This window comes from Amblyomma maculatum, chromosome 9, assembly GCF_055883805.1.
Source record: "Amblyomma maculatum isolate TAMU_Amacu chromosome 9, ASM5588380v1, whole genome shotgun sequence".
NCBI classification, from domain to species: Eukaryota; Metazoa; Arthropoda; class Arachnida; order Ixodida; family Ixodidae; genus Amblyomma; species Amblyomma maculatum.
In genome coordinates this window covers 32652241-32677622 of record NC_139352.1, presented here as the reverse complement: position 1 = coordinate 32677622, position 25382 = coordinate 32652241, and the positions used below count along the sequence as shown (strand labels likewise).

At 46.3% G+C, this 25382-nt stretch overlaps 1 protein-coding gene across 1 annotated transcript in view; it reads right to left on the bottom strand.

Annotated features, from left to right (window-relative positions):
* The window catches only part of Nup154 (nuclear pore complex protein Nup154), a 33289-nt gene that overhangs the window by 6435 nt on the left and 1472 nt on the right, over positions 1-25382 (bottom strand). Inside the window, exons 2-8 of the mRNA XM_084578548.1 lie at positions 23501-23768; positions 19390-19655; positions 14466-14715; positions 11622-12835; positions 5697-5936; positions 5241-5417; positions 2983-3183 (exon numbers count right to left, since the gene is read on the bottom strand). Of these exons, the coding sequence (XP_084434674.1) occupies positions 2983-3183; positions 5241-5417; positions 5697-5936; positions 11622-12835; positions 14466-14715; positions 19390-19655; positions 23501-23768 (2616 nt within the window). The remainder of the gene's footprint in view (positions 1-2982; positions 3184-5240; positions 5418-5696; positions 5937-11621; positions 12836-14465; positions 14716-19389; positions 19656-23500; positions 23769-25382) is intronic.

Sequence of the window (25382 nt, the reverse complement as noted above, 5' to 3'; positions counted from 1 at the left end):
GGAGCGCCCACTGAGCGAGACGATGAGGTGCCATCGTGACCTGATTTCTTCATTCTTTCGCTTGCGCCAGTGTGCGTCGGGTTGAAGGGGGAGAAAGGAAGCATAATTTTTTTATCCCTGATGCCTGCGATGTTAGTGAAGCTGGCTTAATAATTTTTTTCATTGTGGAGATTGCTGATGGAATACTGATTGTGCGAGTTTCCCAGCTTCAGTAGATACCTTTTCATAGTCTCTTTCACTATAACATTTGATCATTATCTAAAAAAATGTAGCTGTGTTAAAAAAACAACAAATCCTTGCACTTCAAAATATAACATAAGGAGATGGGACAAGACATACTAAGTCTGAATTGGTTAAAAATCCTAAACCATTTAAGATTATTGAACGTATTGTCAAGACCATAAATGAACAAATCATTTCTAATAATTAATTGGCTGACCTGGAATTCGGTCGCTGGATGGGAGAGAGAGGCACCAGAGGAAATTTGCAACATAAACCAAAGGCGGTCATTACCGGGCTGCCAACATAGCATAGTGTTGCCCACTAAATGGACAACACTGGATTTTATTCTTACGGGCAATGTGGCCCTCTACTCTACGGGTTGAGTGTTTTATTCATCTGCTCGCATTTGATTGAGCCTTGCAATGTTTTGCTGTGCAAGTTTCGTTTATATAACGCCCCCCATGGGTTGAGCATGACAGAAAAACAAAGCAAACAGCAAAGTCAGCTTACTGACTCCACTTGCTCTCATCAGGTTGGGTACTTCAACATTTTCCCCATAAGAGCGAATTAACGAATTATTCTGTTTCCTAATGTGGGCTGTCAAAGCACTGGTCGGTATCTTCTCGCTGCCCTCGGGTCGAGCAAACTCCGTTGCAGCCACTGTTCCAAACCACCCCCTGGACTTACAGGGTGGATGAATCTGTGTCGTAACCCCTGAGGTAGGCATGTTTCTTGGTCGATAAAGTAGAAATATCCAAGTCACAAGACTTAAAGAAAGAAAGAAACAAACAACACCAGCAACTTGCCTCACCATTTTTGTAACTCGCTGGAAAAAGAACCAGTTCTGGTGAATAATTTATAGTTCACAGTCCGGTACGGCCCTGTTTCACGCTAACCAAACAATGCGGCACTAACACATTTTATTTACGAACTGTGAATGAAGAGGTGCCGCAGTAGCCTCAAATGAGTTGTTAAAAGCATGGGAGCAGGACCCCTGGATGCACTCCGCAGAATGGGGTTAGCAGATCTTCACCATCTTGACACATGATAGCTAAACTTCGCATTGGAGAGCATGAATCCGGAGAAAACTGAGTCGGAACAAGGGATGGTAAAGATGTACAAGGAAACTGAAAGCAAATTTCACCGCTGTCTTCAAACACCTTCACAGCTTTGACACACACTCCCCCCATTTCCTTTTTTCCTTTTTTGGCCTTTTATTTTACAGTCGAACCCGGTTATATCGAACCCGGATATATCGAATTTTGGTTATATCGAACTCACGAAATATCCCCTTGAAAATCCCATGTAAAAGTATAGGAAATCCGCGTCATATATCGAACTCAATTTCACCGGTCGTTCGATATATCGAACTCCGCACCACGCACTGGAAAGTGTGCCTTCCCCAAAGACGATCGCATCCCCCTTGGCCGTTTGCCGCGTTACGTTTTCAAGCCACGCGCGGAAGGAATGAGAGGGGACAGTTCGGCGACGGCTGGTCTGGGCAGCGCCGAGCCCATTCCCCAAAGGCGCGCGCGTCTGCAGTTGTCGTTTCCCGCGCGCCAACACATGACGTTTGCAAGCCATGTGCGTGGGTGTGCCCATTCTTTTGCCGAGCTATCTCTCTCCTTCAGCACGCGCAACGCATGCGCCAAGCCAGCTCAGCCCGTTTTCAGACAGACGTTGGATGCTTTTTTAGCGTGTGTTGCGAACCCTCTGCGTGCGGCGGCGGCGGGCGCAGACGTGGCTATGACGCCTGCGGATGTTAAGCAGCAGCAGCTATCTCTGTTGTTTTTTTCTTTTCTTTCTTTTTTTTTCGAGAGTTATCCTTTCTTATCGTTGTGCTGTACGCGCGCGGTGTAGCGTAAGATATGGCGGCTGCGGACGTTAAGAAGCAGCAGGTTTTTTTTTTTTTTTTTTTGCGGGTATGTTTATTTTATTTCTTATCGTTTATCCTTGCATGTATGAATCAGCGAAAGCACGCGGTCAGCTGCTGCGATCATGACGTCCGCCCCAAGCGCGGCGTGATAAATCGAACCAGGCTTGTGCTATCTTGTGCAATCAAGCCATCACGGGCACTCTGCCAAATTCACTCCCCGCCACCGCAGGAGCTATCAAAAGATAAACGTGCCCCGACGTTATCACTGCGCAGGATCTTGGCACGCTGCCAATGAGCTGTGGATGAGACGACCGAAATGGACTGACGCGCGCCATCGACATGTAAGCGAAAATGCTCGCGATTTCTGCCGCCGCGGCGACACAGAAACTTTGTTTTGAGCTGCTGCGGTGGCTCGAGCGGCGAGAGGGACGCAGTTCCAACAAGTTTGAAAATGTTCGCTCTGTCGCTGCCGCTTGTCGCTGAGATCGCCCAGTCGCTTGCATGTGGGCGAGCTGGCCTTTACGCATTTTTTTTGTTTTTTTTTTTTTTCAAATTCTCGGGTGCAAAAGTGGGGGGTGGGTTCATTATGCAAGTGGGTTGATTACGCGACAAATACGGTATCGGTTTTTCGCATCGTAAGTGCCGTCACAAGCCGATTTCTGTATATCGAATTATCGATATATCGAACTATTTCGCGATCCCTTTCGAGTTCGATATATCCGGGTTCGACTGTATATATTGGTTTAAGCCCATCTAACTTTTGGTGGTGCGGGCTGGGCTATTTTATTTTTATTCTTTTTTTGACTGTCAGCGGTAACGTCCCTCTCTTTCGCTCGCAGTCAAGACGCTCAGTGACTGGTTTGTGTAACCCCATATGCACACACCTGGTAACAATCCATGCGTATGGTGTAGGCCTGGCGTCCCTGCACGTCCTCGGGACGCTCCCCGTGCTGGTAAAAGTGGACGGCCAACCCCTTGGGGTCGTGCTGCTTAGCCAGGGAGAGGCAGAGGTCGACGACCCCCGCGTGGTGGCCACAGCCCACGAGCTGGGCGCATGCCTCACCTAAGGGCAAGGAAGGGCCCACCTGTCAATTGTAAAATGCAAATTGGTTCACAGGAAAAGAAAGGTGCAGTATCTGTCACACCTGCTCTGTGGAGGAAGGTGGGAGTGAAAGAGGAAAGAGAGAAAGGGGGTGCTGTAGCGGAGGGCTAAGGAATAATTTCGACCACCTGGAGATCTGTAACGTGCGCTGACATCGCACAGCACAACACCTCCATCAAAACGCGGCCGCAACGGTTGGTTCAACTGCAGAGCTGCCGCGGCTGGACACGACATTGCGCACTCTCCTTTGAAGCATGCCAAGGCCACGTGGGACACACCTGCTGGTTTTCTTGCACTATCCTGCTTGTTTCCAAGTTCCGAGAGTTATCGAAAGTTTTTTTTCTTCTTTTTTGAAGTGTAACAGGCTTCCTTCCCCTACGCGCAAAACTGTACAAAACGAGTATTCAATATATTTCACAAGAAAATAGGAGAATAAAAAAATGTAGAATATATAAGTTTTAAACGTTGCTACCAAATGTTGTATATCATAAACAGAGAATTAAATGCTAAAAGCTCTTTAATCAGAACTAAAAAAAAAAGAAAGAAACTGATTGCTTGCGCAAAGTGCTTTGGGATACTAGAGTATACAGTTCCAAGGCCCACATTTTAGCACACACTTTTCCTGAGCTCTAGCCAGCTAAAGTTTAATGAGGCAGCTTTACTATAGCCAACCGACTTTTCGAACCTCGATAATTCCGATGTGCGATATTTCGGACTTCATTAGGAAACGATCACATGCCTAATTAGAAGATGTACATTTTCACGACCAATATTTCAGACTCTCTGGTGTCTTAAAGTTCAATTCTTCGAACCAAATTTGGCACCAGCAATATTGTGGAGATCATACTTTGGCCAAAAGCTAGTTTTTTTTAGCATGAAGGCTTGCTTTTTTACAGAATTTTCGTTTTTTTCTTCTCGCCTTTCTTAAACATCGGAACTGAATGCTATTGCTTCGTGCAGTAATTGCGTTAATTTGCGGCATGAGCGTGACTTGCCACGCCGTCACAGTACGCCGTAAGGTGGCACGATGAAAGCATGACTGGCAGAGATATCCTAACTAGAGGATTATAGCGGCTACAGCTTAGCATGATCCGCTTCTGCGGGGCACCACTGCTCATGCCGTGACTGCCTTGAGCAAGTTGCATGCTTCCCGGCGGCGTGCATACCTGTCGCTGCGGCATCAATCAGTGCCGTATTGGATCACGCTAGCGCACTGCATAGGCGACGTGCAGAAGCAGATCACAGTAGCCGATCGTGCTATGCTGTAACTCCCTATTATCGACATATAAATGAAAAATGAGGAGCCGCAAAGTTCTTGCTTTGTGAAGCTGATTTTTCGCAGAGAGACTTTTTTCTAAAGCTCACGGAATTTTCGGACCGTTTCCTGAGCTCCGCCGAAACCGAAAAAAACCGTTGGCAACTGTATATACAAGCTGGAATCCTTCAGCTGTCCAGGTGCTTTCAGGAGCCCGCATTAAGCACAATGTAAGACAGGCACCAGAGTGGACCGATGTGCTGTACATACATACAGGTAACAAAAGAGTGAAAAGAGTAGCCGGGTCAGGCACAAGACTGCTGTAGAGCATCAATGCTTGCCCTGACATGGATGGAACATCAGCTTCAGCCTGACCACTGCTTGGCATCTGCAAAGCCCCAATGTGCTTTCCACATACTGAAAACAATCGCCAGCGCGAACTTCTGTAACCGCCAGTTATGCCAAACGGTCGAGAATGCCCCAACCCCTCTCAAGCTGCGGAAACAAACAATACATTTGCATGCTCACGAAGGAGTGGCAGTGGCGTGCACGTGTCACACAGTCCTCAGAGAACGGGAGTTTAGAAAGAAGATGAAAAACGGCGGCAAACGTTCTTGGGCGCTGATGACACCTGCATGACAAGCAATTCTGAGGATGACCTTGTGGCACAAACAAGTTGCATTGAGTGGCACCCAGATAAACTAGACTTTCGCGGGACAAGCGAGTGCCGGTGCTCTTGCAGAGGCATGCCGGTCAAAATGGCGGGTGGAAATAGGTGCCCCCACCTTCTTGCACAGTGCCACAGCCTCATCAAGGAGCTTGCGTCGCTCGGCAGCACTACGCTCAGAGCGCGCCACCAGCAGCTTCTCTTGGGCACGCGTGAACAGCGCATCCTCGCTACGGTACAGCGAAGGGCACACAGTGCGCAGCCGGTCAGACACTTGCTCCGTTGCCGCGTTGTCCTGCGCAAAGGAGGGGGCGACATGAACCAATGCCTACATGAAGTGCTGACACTGTTAGCCAAGCTTTTGCAACATAAAAAAAAACAACAACAAAAAACAAACTGTGAATAGAAGCTGAGTACCCAGTTAAACTGATTGTAACAGACTGCCATGCAGCGGATTCCCGTTTCCAAACACTATCTCCACTGAAGCATATGTATTCATGAACACGAAAGTGTGGCAGCCTTTTAGTATCCGAGAGCTGAAGCGCAACAGCAGGTCGCATAGTACGATCCTCACCTCCAGGTAGGTGCGGACGAGGGCAGTGGCCAGCGCGGCCGGCAGCTGTTGACTAGCCAGCAGCAGCTCGCGGAGGGTGGTGTTGCGCAGCTGGTCGCGCACGTCCGGTGGCAGGGCGGCTGACACAAAGCGAAACTGGTGGTCGCATAGCACCTTCCACAGGCCCAGCACCTCGCAGGTGTGCGACACCAGCCGCAGGAGCCGAGCCAGGGAGGCCTGCTCCTGCGACGCTGCCTCCGCCTGCAATGTGGCCACATACATGTGCCATCAAAGAACCCCTACGATCCAGCACGTTTCAACACGCAGCAATACACAGAGGCTTCTGCCCAAGTTTAACAACTACCCTTTGCGCATAGTGCACATTGAGCACAATGCAAGGGAAGCTAAACTGAGTGCAAAGTGACTTGTAAGCAACAGGCTAGACACAGCTCATTAAAAATTTTCCTTATTGGTATGCACTGCTGTAAGTCACCATCATCATGTGGACTATACCCACTGAGGGCGAAGGCTTCTATATTCCTCCAATTAACCAGTTCCTGCGCTAGCTGCATCCACTTGACCCCTGCGAACTTCTTAACTTCATCCGTCCATAACTTTCTGCAGCCCCCTGCTATGCTTCCCTTCCCTTGGAATCCAATTGGTTACTCTTAGAGAACATTGGCTGTCCTCTCTTTGGACTACATGCCCTGCCCATGCCCATTTCTTCTCCTTGATTTTCACTAGAATGTCAGTAACTTGAGCTATTTCTCTGACCCACTCTGCACACTTCCTATCCCTTACCATTACATTTATCGTTTTTCGTTACATACCACTCTGCATTGTCCTCATTAAGTGGAACCATTTTCGTTAGCCGCCATGTTTCAGCCCCATAGGTGAGTACAGGTAAGTTGCAACTGTTGTATCATTTCTGCTTGAGTGATACCAGTAAGCTGGTGGTCATAATCTGCGAGTATTTGCCAAATGCCCTCCATACCAATCATATTCTGCTACCTATGCTTCTTTCATGATCCGCATCTGTAGTTGCTACCAGTCCTAAGCAGACATATTCAGCTACGACTTCGCGTGCTTCTCTAACTAGTGCAAACTACTTTTCTTTCCTGAAACTGTTGAAAATTATCTTAGTCTTCTGCATATTTATTTTTGGAGTTGCATTTCTGCTTTTCCTACCTGGGTCATCATTCAATCTTTGCAGTCAGTCCCCTGAATCGATGTGTGAATCAAAGGCAATATCTTCAACGAATAACAGATTACTGAGATATTCTCCATCAACCCTTATCCCTAACTGCTTCCATTCCAAGTCTCTGAGTGACACATACTGTAAGAGTGGCAGATACTAACTTTCCAGCAGCGCTCTCACCATATAGAGCAGCCCTCATCCAGTGATCAGGGTGTCCTCGTCGGACACCCTGACCACTGGATGAGGGCTGCTCTATATGGTCAGAGTACTGCTGAAAAGTTAGTATCTGTCACTCTTACAGTATGTATCACTCGGAGACTTGGAATGGAAGCAGTTGGGAATAAGAGTTGACGGAGAATATCTCAGTAATCTGTAATCTGTTATTCGTTGAAGATATTGCCTTTGACTCACACATCGACTCAGGGGATTGACTGCAAAGAGTGAATGTTAAGGCTTCACAAAAGAAGGATGTGAACAGGGCACTAAGGGCGAGGAAAAAAGTACTGACCCAACTCCCACTGCCACGTGAATCACATCCTCGCTGGGGCATATAGCAGAAATCCGCTTGTTTGCGGGGTTTAAGATTCCAAAGCGAGTTGGGCGAGTTGTTCAGTGGTGGGACCTCGCAAAACCCAGTTAGAGAACCTCTAATTTAAGGAAGGAATAAAGTAACGAGCAAACTACGAATCAAATGAGTGTGCGTGGAGAGGGTGAACAGATGAGCGGGCACACTGAGGTGCGAACCAAGGAGGAAAAATAACAAACGAAATGAGCGACTGTTAATGCCTTGTTGTCAATGGGCCGCCGCCGCTTATTCGTGCAGCAGGTGCAAATTATGCGGGAAAAATTCTTCGCCTTCTACACCTTTTTTGAAGCATGCACGATGCCACCGATTCATAAAACTGTGCTTAATAATGGACATAGACAAAAACAATGCAGCAAAAATAGTTGCCTCTAAACAAAGAGCCAGTGCAGTGCCTACTAAAGCCGCCGCCAGATGTCACCACTGGTATTGTCATCACCATCATCCAGAATTTGCACATTTGCAAACGACGACTAGGAACTTTAATGTTGACGCTGTCATATTATAGTGAACTAGATTAGTCGTATGTTTCCATCGCCCACACTGGCGTGGCAATCTTTTGCTCAGGCCTCATGTCTGCGTACCGTATTTACTTGCATAAGAGCCCCCCCTTTACACACACACTTTTGCCAGTGAGGACTTGAAAACAAAAACAAAATAACAACAACAATAAAAGGCTAGTGGTTAACGCGCTTCTCTATTTCGCGCAGTTGCAGTCCAGTGTGTTTCTTGGCAGCGCACCAAGATGCTATGCAGCGATAATGTTAGCTCTAGTGGTGGGTGATTGGGGGTGCTCGGCTGGTCCCGTTGTGCAAGCCTGGTTTTCAATAAGTACACTTTTATCTTTATCACTCAGCTATTGGGGTGGCCGCTGTCCGCTACCACAAAATCATTGGAAAGCGATAGCAAACATATTTTGAAAAGAACGATGCCAAAAGTCGGTGTAATGCTCGCGGCTGACCGTGTGCTTTCTTTGATGATTGATCGCTGGAAGGATATATGACTCTCGTAAAAAAAAAAAGAAGAAAGAAAGAACTTAAACTTTTCAAACTCGCGTAAATTTTTCACGAAAAAAAAAAGAAAGGTGGGTTATTGTGTGCGGTTCGGAAATGAGCCCTATCATCATCGCAATCGCTGCCTGTTGATGCGCAAAGGGTGCGGCCGTATCATCATCGCTACAGCATTCGTGCAAGATGGCATCGACCACATCGACGGCATGATAGCTATCGAGACTGAAACGGTAGACCCATCAGGATTTCTGGCTGGTTTGCAAGGTTGGAAGCCTTGTGAAAAAATACGGGCATTCACACTCTATGATTTTAACGATCATCAAGGCTGAGGATGCCATGCCTGCAGTCGCTAATCAGTCTCGTGCGCGCAAGGACTGCTGCCAGCGAACGTGCTACTGGAAATGATGCTCCCAGCGATTGTCAAGCTCCAGCTGCTGCTCAAGCGAGCACAAATTTCCGACTTTTTTAAGCATGCTTAAGTTATTTTATGGCTATTGATGTATCCTGTAATAAAGTGTTTACGATGGTTAGCGTTCTTCAGCCCGATCTACTCATCGCTGGTAGGTAGGCAAGCCTACATGAAAGGGAAAATACGTGGATGTGTTTGTTTTTTCGTTTTTCCTTTTTATTTCTTTGCTGGTCCAGATATAACGATAATCGGTTATAACGATCAGATTTTCTGGTTTTCTCAATATCGTTATAAATGGGCTGTACTGTACAGTGAAAGCTCGTTAATTCGAGCCTCAATAATTCGAATTTTTGAATAATTCAAACTATACTACTTGGTACGGCCAAGCTCCATAGAAATCTGTATATAAAAAGGACCGTTAATTCGAACGCGAGTCGGTTCCACCATGGTTAATTCAAGCTATGCGCCGCTGCATCTGGGCAGCTTGACGCACATTACGCCACAAAAAAAAAGAAAGTAAAACACCTCAGCAATAGGAAGGCATAATTAGAGGCTGCGCACGTCCAAATGGGGACAGCAGGTGAAACCAGGTAAAACCATGGAAGAGTGGGTAAAACTTAAATGGCGCTATAACCGGCGCGGCAGCCGGCGGTGTTGGAGAAAGGGGGCGGCCGCGGCGGCAGCTGCTTGCTCTCTCCTCTGGGCAACCTAAGCAGCTCACAATTAAATACTCTTTATTTCAAGCCCTGTTAATTTGGAAATACGGATAAATACTTTCGGTGTGGTCCCAGCCAACGCCCATGAAAGGCACGATCTCGGACGGGCACTATGGATTGAACTTTTATTTATTTATTTATTTATTTTTTTTTGTGATAGCCATCCATCCTTCCACCCATCAGTCGTCAACGGAAGCATGCAAGTCAGCCGTGATCATGACACTGGCTTTTAGCATCGGGTTCAAATGATTGGAGTGGCAGTACTGCACTCAAAAGGAGGCGCTGGCACTTTGCCAAGTTTGCGAATCGCTCCCCCCTCCGTTCCCCTGCTGGAGCTAAAGTCAAAAGGTAAACACGCCGTTCTGTGTGTTGTGACGCCAGGAAACGGAGAAATGCGCTAAGGACTTTTTTTTTTTTTTTTTTTTTTTAAAAGATTTGTAGGCACAAATTGGGACTGGGTGGGTTCATCACATGAGCGAGTTTGTTACTAAACTAAATACAGTACATTTACCATAATACAAATGGTTCAAGTCAGTTTATTTGAGACTATTCGAAATTCGAACTTTTTTCCCGGTCCCGTGAAGTTCAAATTAACAAGATTTTACTGTGTACTACTAAAAAACATATTTAGGACAATGTAAGCCCAACCTTTAAAATGTGCCCTAAAGAAATTGTTTTGTTTTCATTTTTGTTCTTTGAGTTTCAGTTTTTGAGTTAAACAGTGTCAGTCGCAAAAAACGAAGGTGTAAATTAAACCCACAAATAAAAGTACACGTGCACTCTTTGATCAGAAGACAACCTCATCACTTGGTGCCCAATAGAAATCCTCTAATCTGTAAGACAACGAAAGTAATATTTATTAATTGTTTTAGACACGACGCAAGCATTATTTTGATAGTGCCGCTACTTATTTGTGGTTCAGAGAATATATATAGCTGAAACAATAAGCTCGAAGCACGTGGATTATGGTCGTACGATCACTCCGTGTATCGCTCTGCCAATAGCAGAGCTGCGAGCTGCCATGCAATTGTTGAATCACACTCTGCGTGTTGAGTGACCCCTACTACTCGCTGCAGTGAATTCAAGAAAAAACACCAGTCGGGACACTGTACCAGATTTCAGAAAAAAAAAACATCGGCCACACAGGGCATTAATTCGAAGCTTGCTTGGACGCTTGGAGCCAATAAATCCAGTTCCCTCAATTAAAAGAAAACTTCAAAATTCGCTTATTGCACTTCTAAGGGCATGATAGCGTTAATGAATACAGTCTGCGGCTCTCTTTGCACATCCTCGTCCGTGTCCACGGACTTTGATGCTTTCTTAATTACTAATCCCTTAATTTTGGTTTGGTTTATAGCGTTTAATGTCTCAAAGTGACTATGGCTATGAGGGATGCCGTAGTGAAGGGTTCTGGAAATTTCAACCACCTGGAGTTCTCGTGAACTGACATCACACAACACTCAAGAGCCCTGCTTTTCACCTTCATCGAAAAGCGGCCACCATGACAGAGATTCGATCCCACATCCTTGGGTACAGCAGTCAGGTACTCTAACCACTGTGCCACCACGGTGGGGCTAATCCCTTAATTTGTACCTCTATTATCCTAAACATACACATTAACATGCAGCCTCAAGTTCCCGCATTATGTGGAAGACCACCAGGCACAGATATAAAACCCAGCTTTAACCAAGCTGTACCGATGCGTTTATGCGGCCTAAGAGTAGCCTATTTGGCTCACGATCTAAGGAGATCAATGGGTTTGATTCCCATTTCAAAGCAGATACACAGTTTGACACTACCTGCCAACTCGCCTCGGTCGTACCATGGGGTCCCATGGCGTCACACAATCGGCCGGCCAATCTTTGCCCGACCATTTACCATCAACTACCATGTGCCAGAGGTATGCTCATGAGTTTTCACTCACAATGACAATGTTGAAGCTGGATTTTCTTTAGACAACAAGGTGTTTACTGTTGTTGCTCAGAAACCTCCCCGGCAAGTCACTAGTGGGCCGAAACGCACAAGCTCACCTGGGCCTTGCGTAGCATCTGCTCCTGGAGGTGTGCTGGGGTGTCCGGTTCCAGGCGTGACCGGGTGTGCGTCCTCACACTGGCAAATGACATGCCGTCGGCCATCAACTGTGAGCCGACCTGCGCGGACGAGCGCTCCAGAAACCGCTTGAAGGCCACCAACGAGCAGAGGTATTTCTCCAGTTCGCCGCCTGGAACGGTGCTAGTGAGTGTGTCAGTGAGCTTGCCCGTCCTGGGATCTGCCACGGGCGACACCAGGTTCAGCGTCCAGAGAGGCCGCACGAGGCGCGAGTAGTATAGGTAGCAGCCGTCGTGCCGACCAGAGAAGGTCACTCCTGTTGGCTGCGGTGCTGTAGGTGACGAAAGCCCCGGCGATTGGAGTCCTGCTTGTCTGCCCCCATATGACTGAAGCTGCTGCTGCTGATGCTGCTGTTGAAAACCGAGTGGCGAACCAAAGCTGTTGAGTGGCCTAGAGGGGCCCTGGATGCCGGGCAGTGGGGTGCTGGCCCAGATTGGAGATGCTGGTCCATAGATAGACTGCGCTGACTCGGAGGTGATCATCTTGGCCTCCCCGCCGTAACGAAAAAGCGCCTGCGCTGCTCTGTCGGCCAGCCTCGTGTTGCCCAGGTTGCACGCGAGAATCAGGCAGGTGGCGCTAGCCTGGACCTTGCCATGCAGCTCAAAGAAGGCTCGCACAGCGTTTTCTCGCGCGGCACCAGGATCATCGAGGAGGCTGCGCAGCATATCCACGGGTCGCGGCTTCTCGTACACGCAGCAGCTGGTGAGCGAGAGGAAGACAAACTTCTGGGGCCCCTCCAAGTGCTGCGTGACAACCAAGGGCGGGTCGGATGGCACCGACCCCCCTCTAGGCAGCGTGATGTCGCAGTGCGGCCGTGGGGCATGGCTGCGGCTGATCTCAGCCATGCAGCAGACGCCACGGTCCAGCTGGCCCAGCGTTGCGGCCTCCATGAGCCGTGGCCGGAAGGGGTAGGCGTCAGCTGCCAGCGTCCACAGGGAGTCCCGGTCATTGGAGGAGTGGGCTGCTACCAGGACAGTGGTGCCACGGCGGCAGAGCGCTGTGCGCACGGCGCGCACGCGTTGTGGGGGCACATTTGCCGAGAATCCCGGCGGCAGGCGCACGTGTAGCAGTGCCAGGGTGGACGGGCGGGCCTCCGGGCTTGCATATGAGCAGGTCGTTAGGTAAAGGCGCACCCCTGGATATACCGTGCAGTCACTGTCAGTCCACTGGATATCCAGTGCTGGAAGAAATATGGCACCTCTAGGCTGGCCATATGCGGTGTATGGTTTGGTTTGGTTTATGAGGTTTGACGTCCCAAAGTGACTCAGGCTACGAGAGACCCCGTAGTGAAGAGCTCCGGAAATTTCCGGAAATGTGTGGGTTCTTTAATGTGCACTGACATCGGACAATATGTGGGCGCCTAGCTTTTTGCCTTCATCGAAAAGCGGTCACCGCAGCCGAGATTCGATCCCACAACCTTGACCACAGCAGTCAAGCGCCCTAACCACTGCACCACCACCGGCGGTGCAACCGTACGCAGTGCAATTGCACGCGCTGGCCTCAAGTGCATTTTTTCTGTTGCGTGCTATTGTCCTGCGTTCTGGGGCCAGAACTCTGTCTATAAATTCTAACTGGCAAAAATTGAGAACTGACAGCGACTGCCCTTAACAACTGCAGCTGCCCATGCAATCCGCATCTTCACCCCTTCCACCACGAATCGGGCTGTGCACATGCGAGTGTCTCTCTTGCTGTAGTGACCTAAAATGAGGCATTTTAAGCGATTTTAGATCTAAACTAGGTTCCTACCTTCCGGCAATTTAGCCGGCTTGCACTATATTTGCTACCTATTCCAAGCCCTCAACTATTGCACACCCTTAATTAACGGGTGATTTAATATTGAAATGCACTTGGATTCACTCGTGTCTGTTACTGCCACCGAACAACATGCTTACACTGACTTCTGTAAGAGCTCCCCAAAAAGAAGGGCTGGCATCCCTTTGACTTTGCTTACCAGACAAAAGCACGCATCAAAAAACACACAAGAGGCAGCTTTCATTTGGCTGCAACCTACACCAATGGCTGGTGTGCTGCCAATTCCACTCTCCAAGGCACGGCCAAAATCAATATTAGTGCCAATGCTTGTAACATCTGCCTGCACATTGCACATTCCTTCACTGTTTGGTGAAGCAAGAGGCAACTAAGATTACTCTGTCATGATCGAAGCCCTACGGAACCAACCACCCCTACAATGTTCCGAGAATTGTCACAGGTGCTTTCTGTGCCTTATGTGAGAGCGGCAGAGATTCTGATGGCTTTCAGGACGCTATAACTGCTGCCATGCTGTTGAATTCTTCGTGGCCATGCGACCTAGTGAACAGTTTTTGTGGAACTCTTTCGCTGTCTCCTCACCTGCCAAGTGCCGTCTCGATTATGTGGAAACATTTAAGCACAGCTATTACAATTTATTGGCTACATAGATATTTTTTACACGCAAATGCAACGTTTATTTACATAGCAAAACTTAGAGGGGCAGATACAATATTTACATATAAGTAATGCAAAGGGAAAGTTTAAGACATCAGGAAAATATTAAAAAGAAATTATTACAATGTAATCTCTGCTTTTTAATAGCAAACTGCAGCCAATAAGCTAAGAGCTCACAAGAAAATGGAGATACTTCATTTCACAGGCAACCCTTCAGAAATGCATGCGACATAACTGAATGCAGCAAAGCTTCCAATGCATTAAGCATGCAGCCTACCTACGCAGCAACATAGATAGGCTGACCTTGAACCTGAACGGCACAGTTGCGATGCCCCACTCACCGGCCTGGGTGATGGCCACCAGGTGGGCCTGCAGTGACTCGCACAGGGGTACTGCCTCGATGTGCACCAGCCCCCGGAAGTTGTCGGCGTCCACTGTGGGCACCACACGGGCGGCCATCTGGGTCAGCGACGTCAGGGACAGTGTGATCACACGGCTGGCCTGGTCGCCTTGGGCACCCAGGTCAAACACCTGCAGGGAGCCCCGCTCCGAGCGCGTGTACAGGATGTGCCGGCTGTCATCCACCACCACCTGCACCGCCAAAGAGTCCAGGTGACGCCCACCCTCCTCCTACCTGGCCAACTGTGCCAGCCATCGCCAGGTGCACTTTAACCTTTCACTATCAACTTCAGGTGTACTCATCATGAAAGATTGTTCTAATATCACCAATGACGAAGTCAGACTCATCTGGCCCAGTGTTTCACTGCTCTTACCGCTGAGACAAGTTACGGTCAGCAATTGTTTTGGTTGCAATTCTTGACACTAGAAGGTAGAGTTGTAGAAGGAAAAAAAAAAAAAAGATATATTTTGTGCCTATGGCAAGGGTCCTAAGCCTGACAAAAGTCATTTCAGGTTTCATGCAACACCCTGCTTCAAGGTGCACCCCACAAGGTTTAACTACTAATGCTGAAAGCTTGCTTGCGTCTGGATTAAGCAATGCCTGTGCACCCTGCAATGTTACAGCTTATTGGATAAATGCACAGGCACATTTCAGCATGCGATGTGGCATCCTAATCACTGCAATAAGTTCTTGCCAATAAGTTTAGTGTGTTCGGTTTTATTTTTCTAGAGTATGTTTTTGATTCTTCTGCTTTTGATTTGGATGTAACTAACTTACGTGATGTACCCACTCCCGCCTTGGCTACCAAAAGGTGGCCGGCAGTATTGATTAAATAAAATAAACAAATAAATGTAGTAATCGATTACAATGGTATGCAGTCAGAGAAAGTTGGCCACAAAAGCAGTTTTCTTTTTATTAAAATTTTAATTATCTCATATACTTGTGCAATCCTCTTTTTTTTTTTTTTCAATAAATATTTGCATCAGTTTAGCACAGGGTTGATTACTGGGAAAAAAACACTGACAAGATACTTCCTAGCGAGAGTTGAAATGTTATCTATTCGTCCTCTTCGTCCATCCATCAACATAGATATTGTCAAATGATAAAACACGCCCTGACGTTATCCCTGTGCAGCACCTTGGTGCGCTGCCAAGGAATGCCATTTGGACTAGAGCAACGGTACGAAACTGAGGGACTCGCTAAGGACCAATGTTCTTTTATAAAGTTATAACGCGAAAGCTTTACCGGCCTAGTTCCAAGAGTTTTGCTGTGGTCAGCCAAGGCCTGCAATGCGCATGCACCGTCGCTATGGCAACCAGTTGTGTCGGGTTGCCACAGCCGTGCATGACTAGCCGCGCAGCAGAAAATAAGCCGGAGTGTGCATGCACGCTGGGTAGACGCGCCATGGAAGAGAACCGGAAACCAGCCAATAGGGGACTGCAATAGATTTGATCTCAGTCTCTGGCGTTTTGCTACCGTGCAGCCAATGTCAAGGCGGCAGCCAACTACTGTACTGCAAGAATGCTGAACACAGTCTGACGTCTATGTCTAACCCCGCTTTCGCTTGCATAACCTGGCATAACTGCGTTAAGCCATATCCAGTTTATTTATTAAATTTCCAGTGACAAAAGTGTGTGTGTATGTGTGTGTGTAAGGGAAGGGGAGGAGGGGTAGGTTCGTTACATGAGTAAACAAGGTAAAAGCAATGAAGTAATATATTTTCAGCATCAAGAACTGCATTGAAAAACTTATGGCTGCGTAAAAAAATTGGCCAATTTTGGTACGTTTTTGGGAATCAATTTCGTAATCAAAGTGTTTATAACAATAACAATGGTTAATTCCCGGCAAGTCAACAACAGAGGCTATAAATGAAAGCGGCCCGAAGGAGAGCCACTTGACAAGGGCCCACAGATCCATCTACGAGACTACCACCAGAGCAGAGGGGAAGAGCACGACGACTATATCACCCTTCACAGGGGAGGCGATAAAATAGTACACAATTGGGAACGGTGTTGGACAAGCAGGCTAAATCTTTTCAGTGCTATTTAGAGTATGTTTACAGTATGTGACAACACTGTGACAGAGTATGTGACAACACTGGTCAGGGTGCCCACAAATTTAAGTGCAGTTTTAAGGACTTCCAACGCACTGGCAGGTCGCAGGACCAAATGTATAGACGTCTACCTGCTGCGGTGCATTCTGCGGCATGCTACAACCAGCAAAGAAGGCTCTCTTAGTGTACTGCCGATCTGGAGCGCACGAATTTAGCCCCGCACTGATAGCCGGCAAATCACCCCTGCTCCCGGCTTAGCCTGACGAATTTAGAGCAGAGAACTTGGTGAACTTCATGGTGCGACATAAGGCGAGCCCATTTCCCAAGATGGAGGCAAATGTAAGGAGACAACATGTAAGAAGACACGGGCCTCTAAGCCCAGACGCACTAAGTCAAATCTCGTTACTATGAACACTACATTAATGAATTTTATTGCGAAAGGAATACTACTCGCACTTTCAAGCCTTCATGTGACCCGGCCGCAGTTACGTCTTACCTACGGGACGCTGTGACGTCACACCCCACATGACACACGGGCTGGCAGGAGCTGCCAACTTGGGTCTCTCGTTTCACATGAGACTGTTATGTCAGAATCAGCTTGCTAGGACCCTGGCATTCAGGTTACCCCTATAGGCCACTAAGGCACGTTCATACAGCTTGGTTAAAACGGGGCTTTATATGTGGGCTGAGGAAGAAGAAAAAGAGAAGAACTCTCGGTCACCCGCAGCTAATGCTTTCGCTCAATATTTGGTTCAGCAGCGTTGAAAACGAAGCCTTGTAATTTTTTAACATTTCCCAGCAGATTTCCTATGTTTTCAACGTAAAACTATTTCAGAATAACGCACGAATTTAATTTTTTTCTTCTATAATATAGGAACATCAGTATTACGAATTCAGCTAAAATTAACAGCGCCACAGCTTGCAACTCTTGCGTGATGACAGAAACCACAGTTTTTGTGTGTATAGTCTGTGGACTGCAGCTATCATCATCAACCTATCTAGTGCCAGCTCCCAGCAGGCCTAGCCGCCCGTCTTTTTTTCTTCTTTTTGTTGCAGATTACCTTATTGCAAAGTTTGTGAAAGATTTAACGATGATGGCAGCCAGCGAAGATGTCAAGAAGATAGGAAAGCATCTTTTGCTGCAATAAATCGGCGCAGCAATAAATCGGTGCAGGAAAAAAGCGAATCGGCCTCTGCACACAGCTAGCATTGCAGCATCGACCACCGCGATCATTTTGAAAGACCGAGACAAGATTTTCAAACTTCGCGAAACACTGAAGAGGAGGCCTTATCGAACGCTGATGTTTTTTTGCACACGGACAAATTCCGTACTTTTATTATTTGGTGCAATCACGCATCTGATGAGGTGTTGCGCGAAGTGGAAGGTGTATGCGCTGTAGTGGTTTAATGCAGTGCGTGATCGTGTTAGTTACACGCGGCAGAAAAAAGTTACCGATTTCTTCAAATAAATGAGCTTTGAAGTTAGTGCAACATTTTCATTTGAGGTGTTGCTTGTCTACACACGTGTCTACTGCCAAGGTACGTAATTTTCATACCTAGGTTTGACTACTGGTTTATAATTGCAGACTTTTCATTAGAACGATATTTCAAAATAACAAACAATTTTTTGCGGTCCAGTGAGGTTCATCACATTGAGGTTTGACTGTACATTCCCATTTTCCTCCTCCCCTGACAACAGCAGCCCCGGACACCTTACATGCACGTGATTGCACACTTAATGTTCAAGTAACAAGCACTTGATTTCATACACTTGTTCGCTGGGACTGCGCTTCTAGTTCGAATTATCCGAATTGAAAATGATTTTATTGTACTAGATGTTGCCCCCAGATAGGCATCCAGACTGACATGAGTAGTTAAGCGGTTTAGTCATAACACATGCTTTCACAAGTCTACTAGATTGTTTAACTGTGTTTAAACTCCACCGCATTTCTTCGCTCAACCCTGATGCCGAACACACCAAAAAATAACTTTCTGGAAAACTGGGCCTTTATTGCGCAAAGCAAGTGAGTGAGTCCAGATAAGCCGCAAGCTGAAATGAGTGAGTGAGTTGAGGTCAGTGAGTATGCCTAATGATTATGTGGGTCGCGATGAGTAATTGAGTTGAAGTGAGATGGAGTGTCCAAGTGAGCAGTAGAGTGATGATTAAGAAAATGGAAAGCAAAACACAGTACCCGATGTGGGCCCCATTTCCCATGTTCAGCACCAAATCCTGTTACACCTGGAAGGTCACCACTGTGGCCGTACTAACCCCCAGCAAATTTCTTCCGCAAAGCTGATGGAAGGACAAAAGTCATGCTCTGAAGGATTGCGCTAACAAGTTCACCGAGCAGCATAGCTCTGAAGCAGTTTTTCATTTCATACCACTCTACTATGACACTGGAAAGGCTGGGCAGTGCTTTAATAACATCAGCATAATTTCAACAGTGGAGATAGCAGTGTTGGTGCTGCCCTCTGACGAGACCAGTGACTCGAGCCTTTTATGTCAACTGTCGAGCACCATAGACTATGGTGACATTACTCTACCCAAACAGCTTTCTGAACACACCGCTCCTACATGTCTCACACCTAATGTCCACGGTTGTGTCCCCTCGTGCATTTCTCTGCACTTCTCAGGCAATTCCACGGCTAATGGACGTTTTTCAAAATAAAACGCAACTGCCTCCTGATGCACGTTTTCCGTTCCAAGTTATTCTGAGACCCCAGGTGTCATCCATAGGACCTTGTTCATCTCTGAAAAGATATCCCCCGACGAAGCAGGGCAACTCTTATGAAACTGGTTATGAGACTCCACCTGAACAATGGGGTCCTCCTCGCCAAAGGGCAGGCTCACGATGGCTGGCACCAGGTAGGAGAGGACGCTCTTGGAGTGGTTCACCTTGCGGCAACGGGAGCCAAACCAGCTGCTGGTCGTCGAGTAGACCACCTCGTGGAGGCAGCCATCGGCGCCGCCCAGGAAGATGCGCCCCGACGCCGTGCCTGCCACGCACTTCATCAGCACGTTGTCGGTCGGCACTGTGTACAGGGGCTCGGGAAGTAGCAGAAGCTCCTCCGCAGCACCTATACAGCCAGGGTGGCGCGTCACTGCCAGCAATGAGCGTGCTACCACGCTCACAGAGCTGAGACAACTCTACAAATGACTGTTCCTTCGAGCGTGGTCATAGGCCACTTGGTGGGACACTGTTAGGAAGAAAATCGCAGAAACAACAGGACAAAAGCAAGGCGACAACACCAGGTGTTGTCGCCTTGCGCCTGTCCTGTTGCCTCTGCGGTTTTATTCCTTACAGTGCTCCTTGGAGCAAATTTTTTTCACCAATGAAAACGAGAAAAAGTTAGAAGAGCACCTAATTACAGCGGTGTGCAAATTTTCAAATATAAATTGAATATTATATATGAAAAAAAATGCCTTCAAATATTGAACTGAATAATAAACACCCGATCAAAAAAAAATACGACAGGAAATTAAAGAACAGCAAGCAATGCTTGCCTTGTTTATTACAGAAATGACATAATATTTGCAAATAAAATTAAACTAGAATTGCAAAAGAAGTGTATTTCCTGACGAAAAATCAAGTATAAATTTTATACAGGATTCCATGTACCGGACTTTTGTGCAGATAGGACCTCCATGAAACTGGGTGGATATGTCATATTGCTGCTGAATACAATAAGCCCTCACTATTATTTTGGCTTTCAAAGGACCAGAAGAAATGAGTGAATTTACCAAAAACTCTAATTATGGAGTGGGCCAAAAAAATTCCCAGAAACCGTTAATTCTGTCTGATGAACAGCTGCGTGACGGCTGTTTTTCCATGTTCCGTCGAGTACTTTCGCTTTTCACGCACCATCGGGAAAGCCCTTTTCATAAACGGGAAGGTTGCTATTTACAAAACAGCCCCACTGTGTTTTGAGGACGCTTCACCACTAAGTCCACAGGGTCAGAAACTGTGGTGAAGCATGCAGTGCAGTGAAAGTGTGGCAAATTTGAAAAATTTTAGATATTCAAAACTTTCGAATATTAGTTTTTAAATAGGAATCAAATAACCAACATATTTGATCCATATTAAAAATTTTGAATAATCGCACTGACAAATTATATTTAATACATAGACCCATTCAGTAAGTTGGCTTTCCCACATTGCGTGCTGCCGCAAACATGGCTCCCCTGGGCGCTAAAAAACAGAAAGAATAAAGTGATTAAATTGCCTATTACTGTGCCCCAGATACATTTAGTGCTGCTAAGGGAAATATGTGAACATGTCCCATTGCATAAATCACATGAATTATGGCCTTAGTTAAATCTCATTACAAGAGACATCTGAAAATGGTTTGGTTGGTTTCCCTATGTCTGCCATGTTAACAACATTGCATACAAGAGACATGGTTACAAAAGACACTCGGTTACTAAGGACAACTTTTTCAGGTCCCTAGAGTAAATTCTTCACTATTTAGAAGAGACACAACCCAAGTGTGCTCATGCAATGCAGCTGAAGCGTACCAACACATAAATGATGCACTTCAGATTCCCTTAGATAAATTCTGTTCCATATCAGCATCCTTTTTGTTGCAATATGTAATTAACTAAGAAGGAGGGCTTCCCCATGACTGGAAAGTCAAAACGACCCCGTTGTTTCAGCCACTGGCATTGCGTTGCAGTCACCTACGAAGATCAAAATGCACGAATGATATCCAGCATTTTTAACTCCTCGTTGCTAAAATTTGATCACAAGATGAAAGCTAAGAATCCTGGTGTCTTTCTCTTTGTGGACAATGCTTCTAGCAGCACCAAAGTTCTCGTGCTCAAAGCCACCAAAGTTATTTTTTCCCTTCAAACTTCACACGCTATCTTCAACTAATATACAAAGGCATTATGCACTTTGTCAAGTTGCTGTACAAGACAAGGCTGGTAGGATGCCAAGACTCTACAATAGTAATTGATTCGAAGTTTGCTGTTCAGGTGGTTTCAGGTGTCTGGAATGGCCTGAGAAGTGAAGCTGCGAAAAACTGTTTCAGACAAGCAAACTTTACATGTGGTGCCATGATGTAAGAGGGCCCATATACGGATACTGTGGAAAGCTTCCTTTAAAATGAAGCTTGGGCGAGCATCCAAGAGAGTGCTGAAGTACCAGAGTCTTGAGGAATTCGTATCTGCAGATGTGGATCTTGTGTGCTCCTGAAGAGCTTACAGACTGTGCGATTTTCGCGCAAGTAAATTTCACATCTGCCACAGAGGATGACAACGAGGACAAGTGTCGCCATCTCAGGGTAACGAGCATTTAAAAGTGCTTCAAAGCTATTAGAACAACAGGAAGACTTGCAAAGTGAAGTGCTTTACCTCCAGAATTTGGGAAAAAATATACTCTGCACTCACAAAAATACATACTGGTACAAATAACTTTTTTAAGTTTTCCTGAACAATACCCTGTTAATGCGTGTGAATGCATTTATATGCTGATGTGCAGTAAACTGATCAACACAGTGCTTTTAGAATTTTTGGTTACAAGAGACCTTGCATACAAGAGACAACTTTTTCGGGTCCCTTGAGTGTCTCTTGTAACGAGGTTTTACATCATGTTTTAAAAAACTGCTCTCCCGCCATTAGTGAGGAATTCAGCATAGAGGTGAGGCCAAAAAATAAAGTATATTACTATGATTGCTATGTGATTCTGGCTTCCTTATTTGATGCTTTGTAGGCATTACAGGTATAGTAAACTATGCTGATGAAAGGTGAAAATGAATTTGTTTGCAATGACTTATATAATATAATTCATATTTGTTTTCCACTTTTAATAGGCTTGCTTTTTGCGGCCATGTTTCACAGATGATTTCATTTGTAATTTAACCTGGTAGTATTCGAACAGTATTTGATTCCATTCGCACTCAGTTTTTAATATTCAGATTTCCTTTGCTCCCAAAATATGTATTGCTATTCCCATAGCTCTGCTTCTAAGAAGTGCAGAGACCACAGTGAGGATCATTATATGAAATCAAAATTTGACTGCACTTAGGAGAAATCCTCAAAGTGAAGTAAATGTTTAATTAAATGTTCAATTAGTAATACATTGTTAGTACTAAGGACAAAGTAATAGGAAATTAATCATCAACACCTAATTTATCACGCATAACATTCATCTCTTGCTCCACTGTCAATTACAGCTTTGCTCCAATTTTCCCCCACAGCAAAAGCGTCGGTAGTCGGTGAAATATTTTGCCAGCAATTATGTCCACTATCCGAATGACCCTGCCTGTAGTAGTGATCAGTTTTATAAAGGTGAAAGTCTTTCTTGGCTCATCAGCGGCGCGGCAGAAAGTGACTGTATGCGAAATATGTGACCACTGAGCCAGGACCTTTAAAAAAAAAAAAACATCCTTCACTGGGAATTGAACTTCTACCCCTCTGATCTCCGGTCGAAGGTGCCAACCAAATACGCCATGCCCGGCACTTGAGAAAAGTATCTTAATGCTCCTTGTCTAGCATTTTCTCCATGGCAACGTTGGGGAGCAACGACGACAGGGCAGCTGTGAAGGCAAAGCGGTGCAATGGGAGCATGCTATCGCTGTTGAAAGGCTTTTGCCTTATCACTCCTAAGGGGTGTCAAGTGCCTCCTAGAATGTTTTTTTTTTTCTTTTTTAGCATAATCAGCTGTGTTAGTTGTAAATATGTACCCATAGCATTAAAAACAAAATTCTGAGGACACTGCAGAGCCCCCTACCCTACCATGGAGATGGCAGGAACACTAGACAAGGAGAACACATCTAGCGGACAGATATCGTGAACAGATCTCGCGCGAGATTTTCACCATGAACAGAGAAAGGCTTTCGCCTTAGGGTCATATTTGAGAGTCGGTGCACTGATAGTCTACTCCCTTCAAAAAAGGCACAGGTGCAAGAAGACCCTCACGCACCGGGACTACTCCGCTGGAAGGCAGCACCGAGAACCACAATCTCGGTGCATGTGGCCAGGCAGAGCAGTGAGTGGATGTCCGCCTGGAAGACACCTGGTCGTGGCCGCACGAGCCCCACAGCCAGGATGGCCTCGCTCAGGCCATCGAAGTAGGCCAGGTCATCACCCGTCTCGAAGCACCATACGAAAAGATCACTGTCCACCGACAGCCAGGCACGGCCAATCTCGGGGAACAACCCCAGCTGCGTCATCAGGTGGGCTTGGGCCAGCTGCATGAAACACGGAAAAGCCTGGCAAAGTGGCTTCTCACAGACGCCTGACAACCTTAGAAGAGAATTCCAATGAATGATCACTCACACTTGCAGAGCCCTGGCAATGTGGGGAACATCACATTTGTTGGCTCGTCAAATCAAAGAAGCCAAACACATAACAAATTTGCACAATGCTGGCAACATGGGGAAGACAGCTGTTTTCTTGTTACTACCTTCTCATTATGGCATTGACTGGTGAGAGGTCTGTGGACATCATGAAACCACGTGACATGTCAGAGTTGGCAGGCGCTGACTCAGCCTTCGCCTTTGAGATGGGAGGGTGGGATAGAAATCGGACCCACTGAGACCCTTGCAGAGTAAGTCAGAAGTGCTACACCTAGGTCGTGCAAGGGCTTGGTTAAAAAGGGGCTTTATATTAGTGTGGGACGGTGTTCCACATGGTAGATTACGACTGTATGCTAATGAGTATGTGAGAGACAACAGAGGTAGAAATCAAGGGATTAACGATTAGGCAAGTAACAAAGCGCAGGTACGCGATTAAGGATTCACAAGGTAACGCTGTCTCAGGATGACCTTAAAGGCAGAGCTTCAGCTTGCCCCCATTTTCTTACCGGCTTGAACTTGGGGGGGGGAAAGGGGGGTGGAGCTGGTTAAGAGGCCATGTGGTCGATGCGCCAAAGAGCTGCGCTCTAAAGTGTGATCTAGAGGTGAGGCGAGCAGCGACACAACTCATTTTACTGACGTTTTTCGTAGCTTTTGGAGTAAATCTAGAAGAAAAACACAAAATTTATCCTATTTTAGCTGAAAGAAAAAGTCGCCTGGCAACAGCGTTCAAGTTGTTACCCAGGATGAGCATAAGACACAGTTTTGCAGCTTTCATTGTGTTTTCTATGCGTGAAGCGTTAAGCACTTGGTCTGGTGTATGTGCTGCACCTTCTGCAACAACAAACTACTACTGTATGTGTTTCAGTTTTTTTACATTTGTCACGATGGGTAGACTGAAGGCAGATATGAGGTTCATAAGGTGTGCGGACTAAATCCAGCCAATAACTGTAGAAGAACGGCTGATTGGGCAAGTTGGTTAACCATGATGGACTGTAAAATAAGTGCGCAACAAAAACGTGACAAAGAGGAGTCACGTTTTTGTTGCACACTTATTTTACAGCCAATAAGGCTGTCTGCTGGCTAAAAGAAGTCCACCGGTTTTGAGTTTACTTTGCTGACAAAGACGCGCATCAAGTAAAAAAACAGGCCAAGAAAGCTAAATAGCAGGAAAAGAAGCATGAAGCTGACTTAGATGAAGACTATAAAGGTGGTTTCTACAAAAGTTTTCTACAGGGTCCAGAAATTTTGAGTGAGTGAGAGACGTCGGATTAAAGAACCCTGTTTTCTCAAGACAATATTTTTCGCTATGTTAGTACCAATATTTTCGATGAGTGATTGTATACACACAACATCGGGTTCGCCAAACCAGGCCTTGTACACACTACGAACACCACTTGCGTTGTTTCGGCCTTGGCAGATGCAACAGATTGGATTTATGTGGTGATGGTTTCCTTACTGGTTAATTTTGGCAGCTTCAAAGTTGAGTAAGTGCTAAGATTTGTTCAG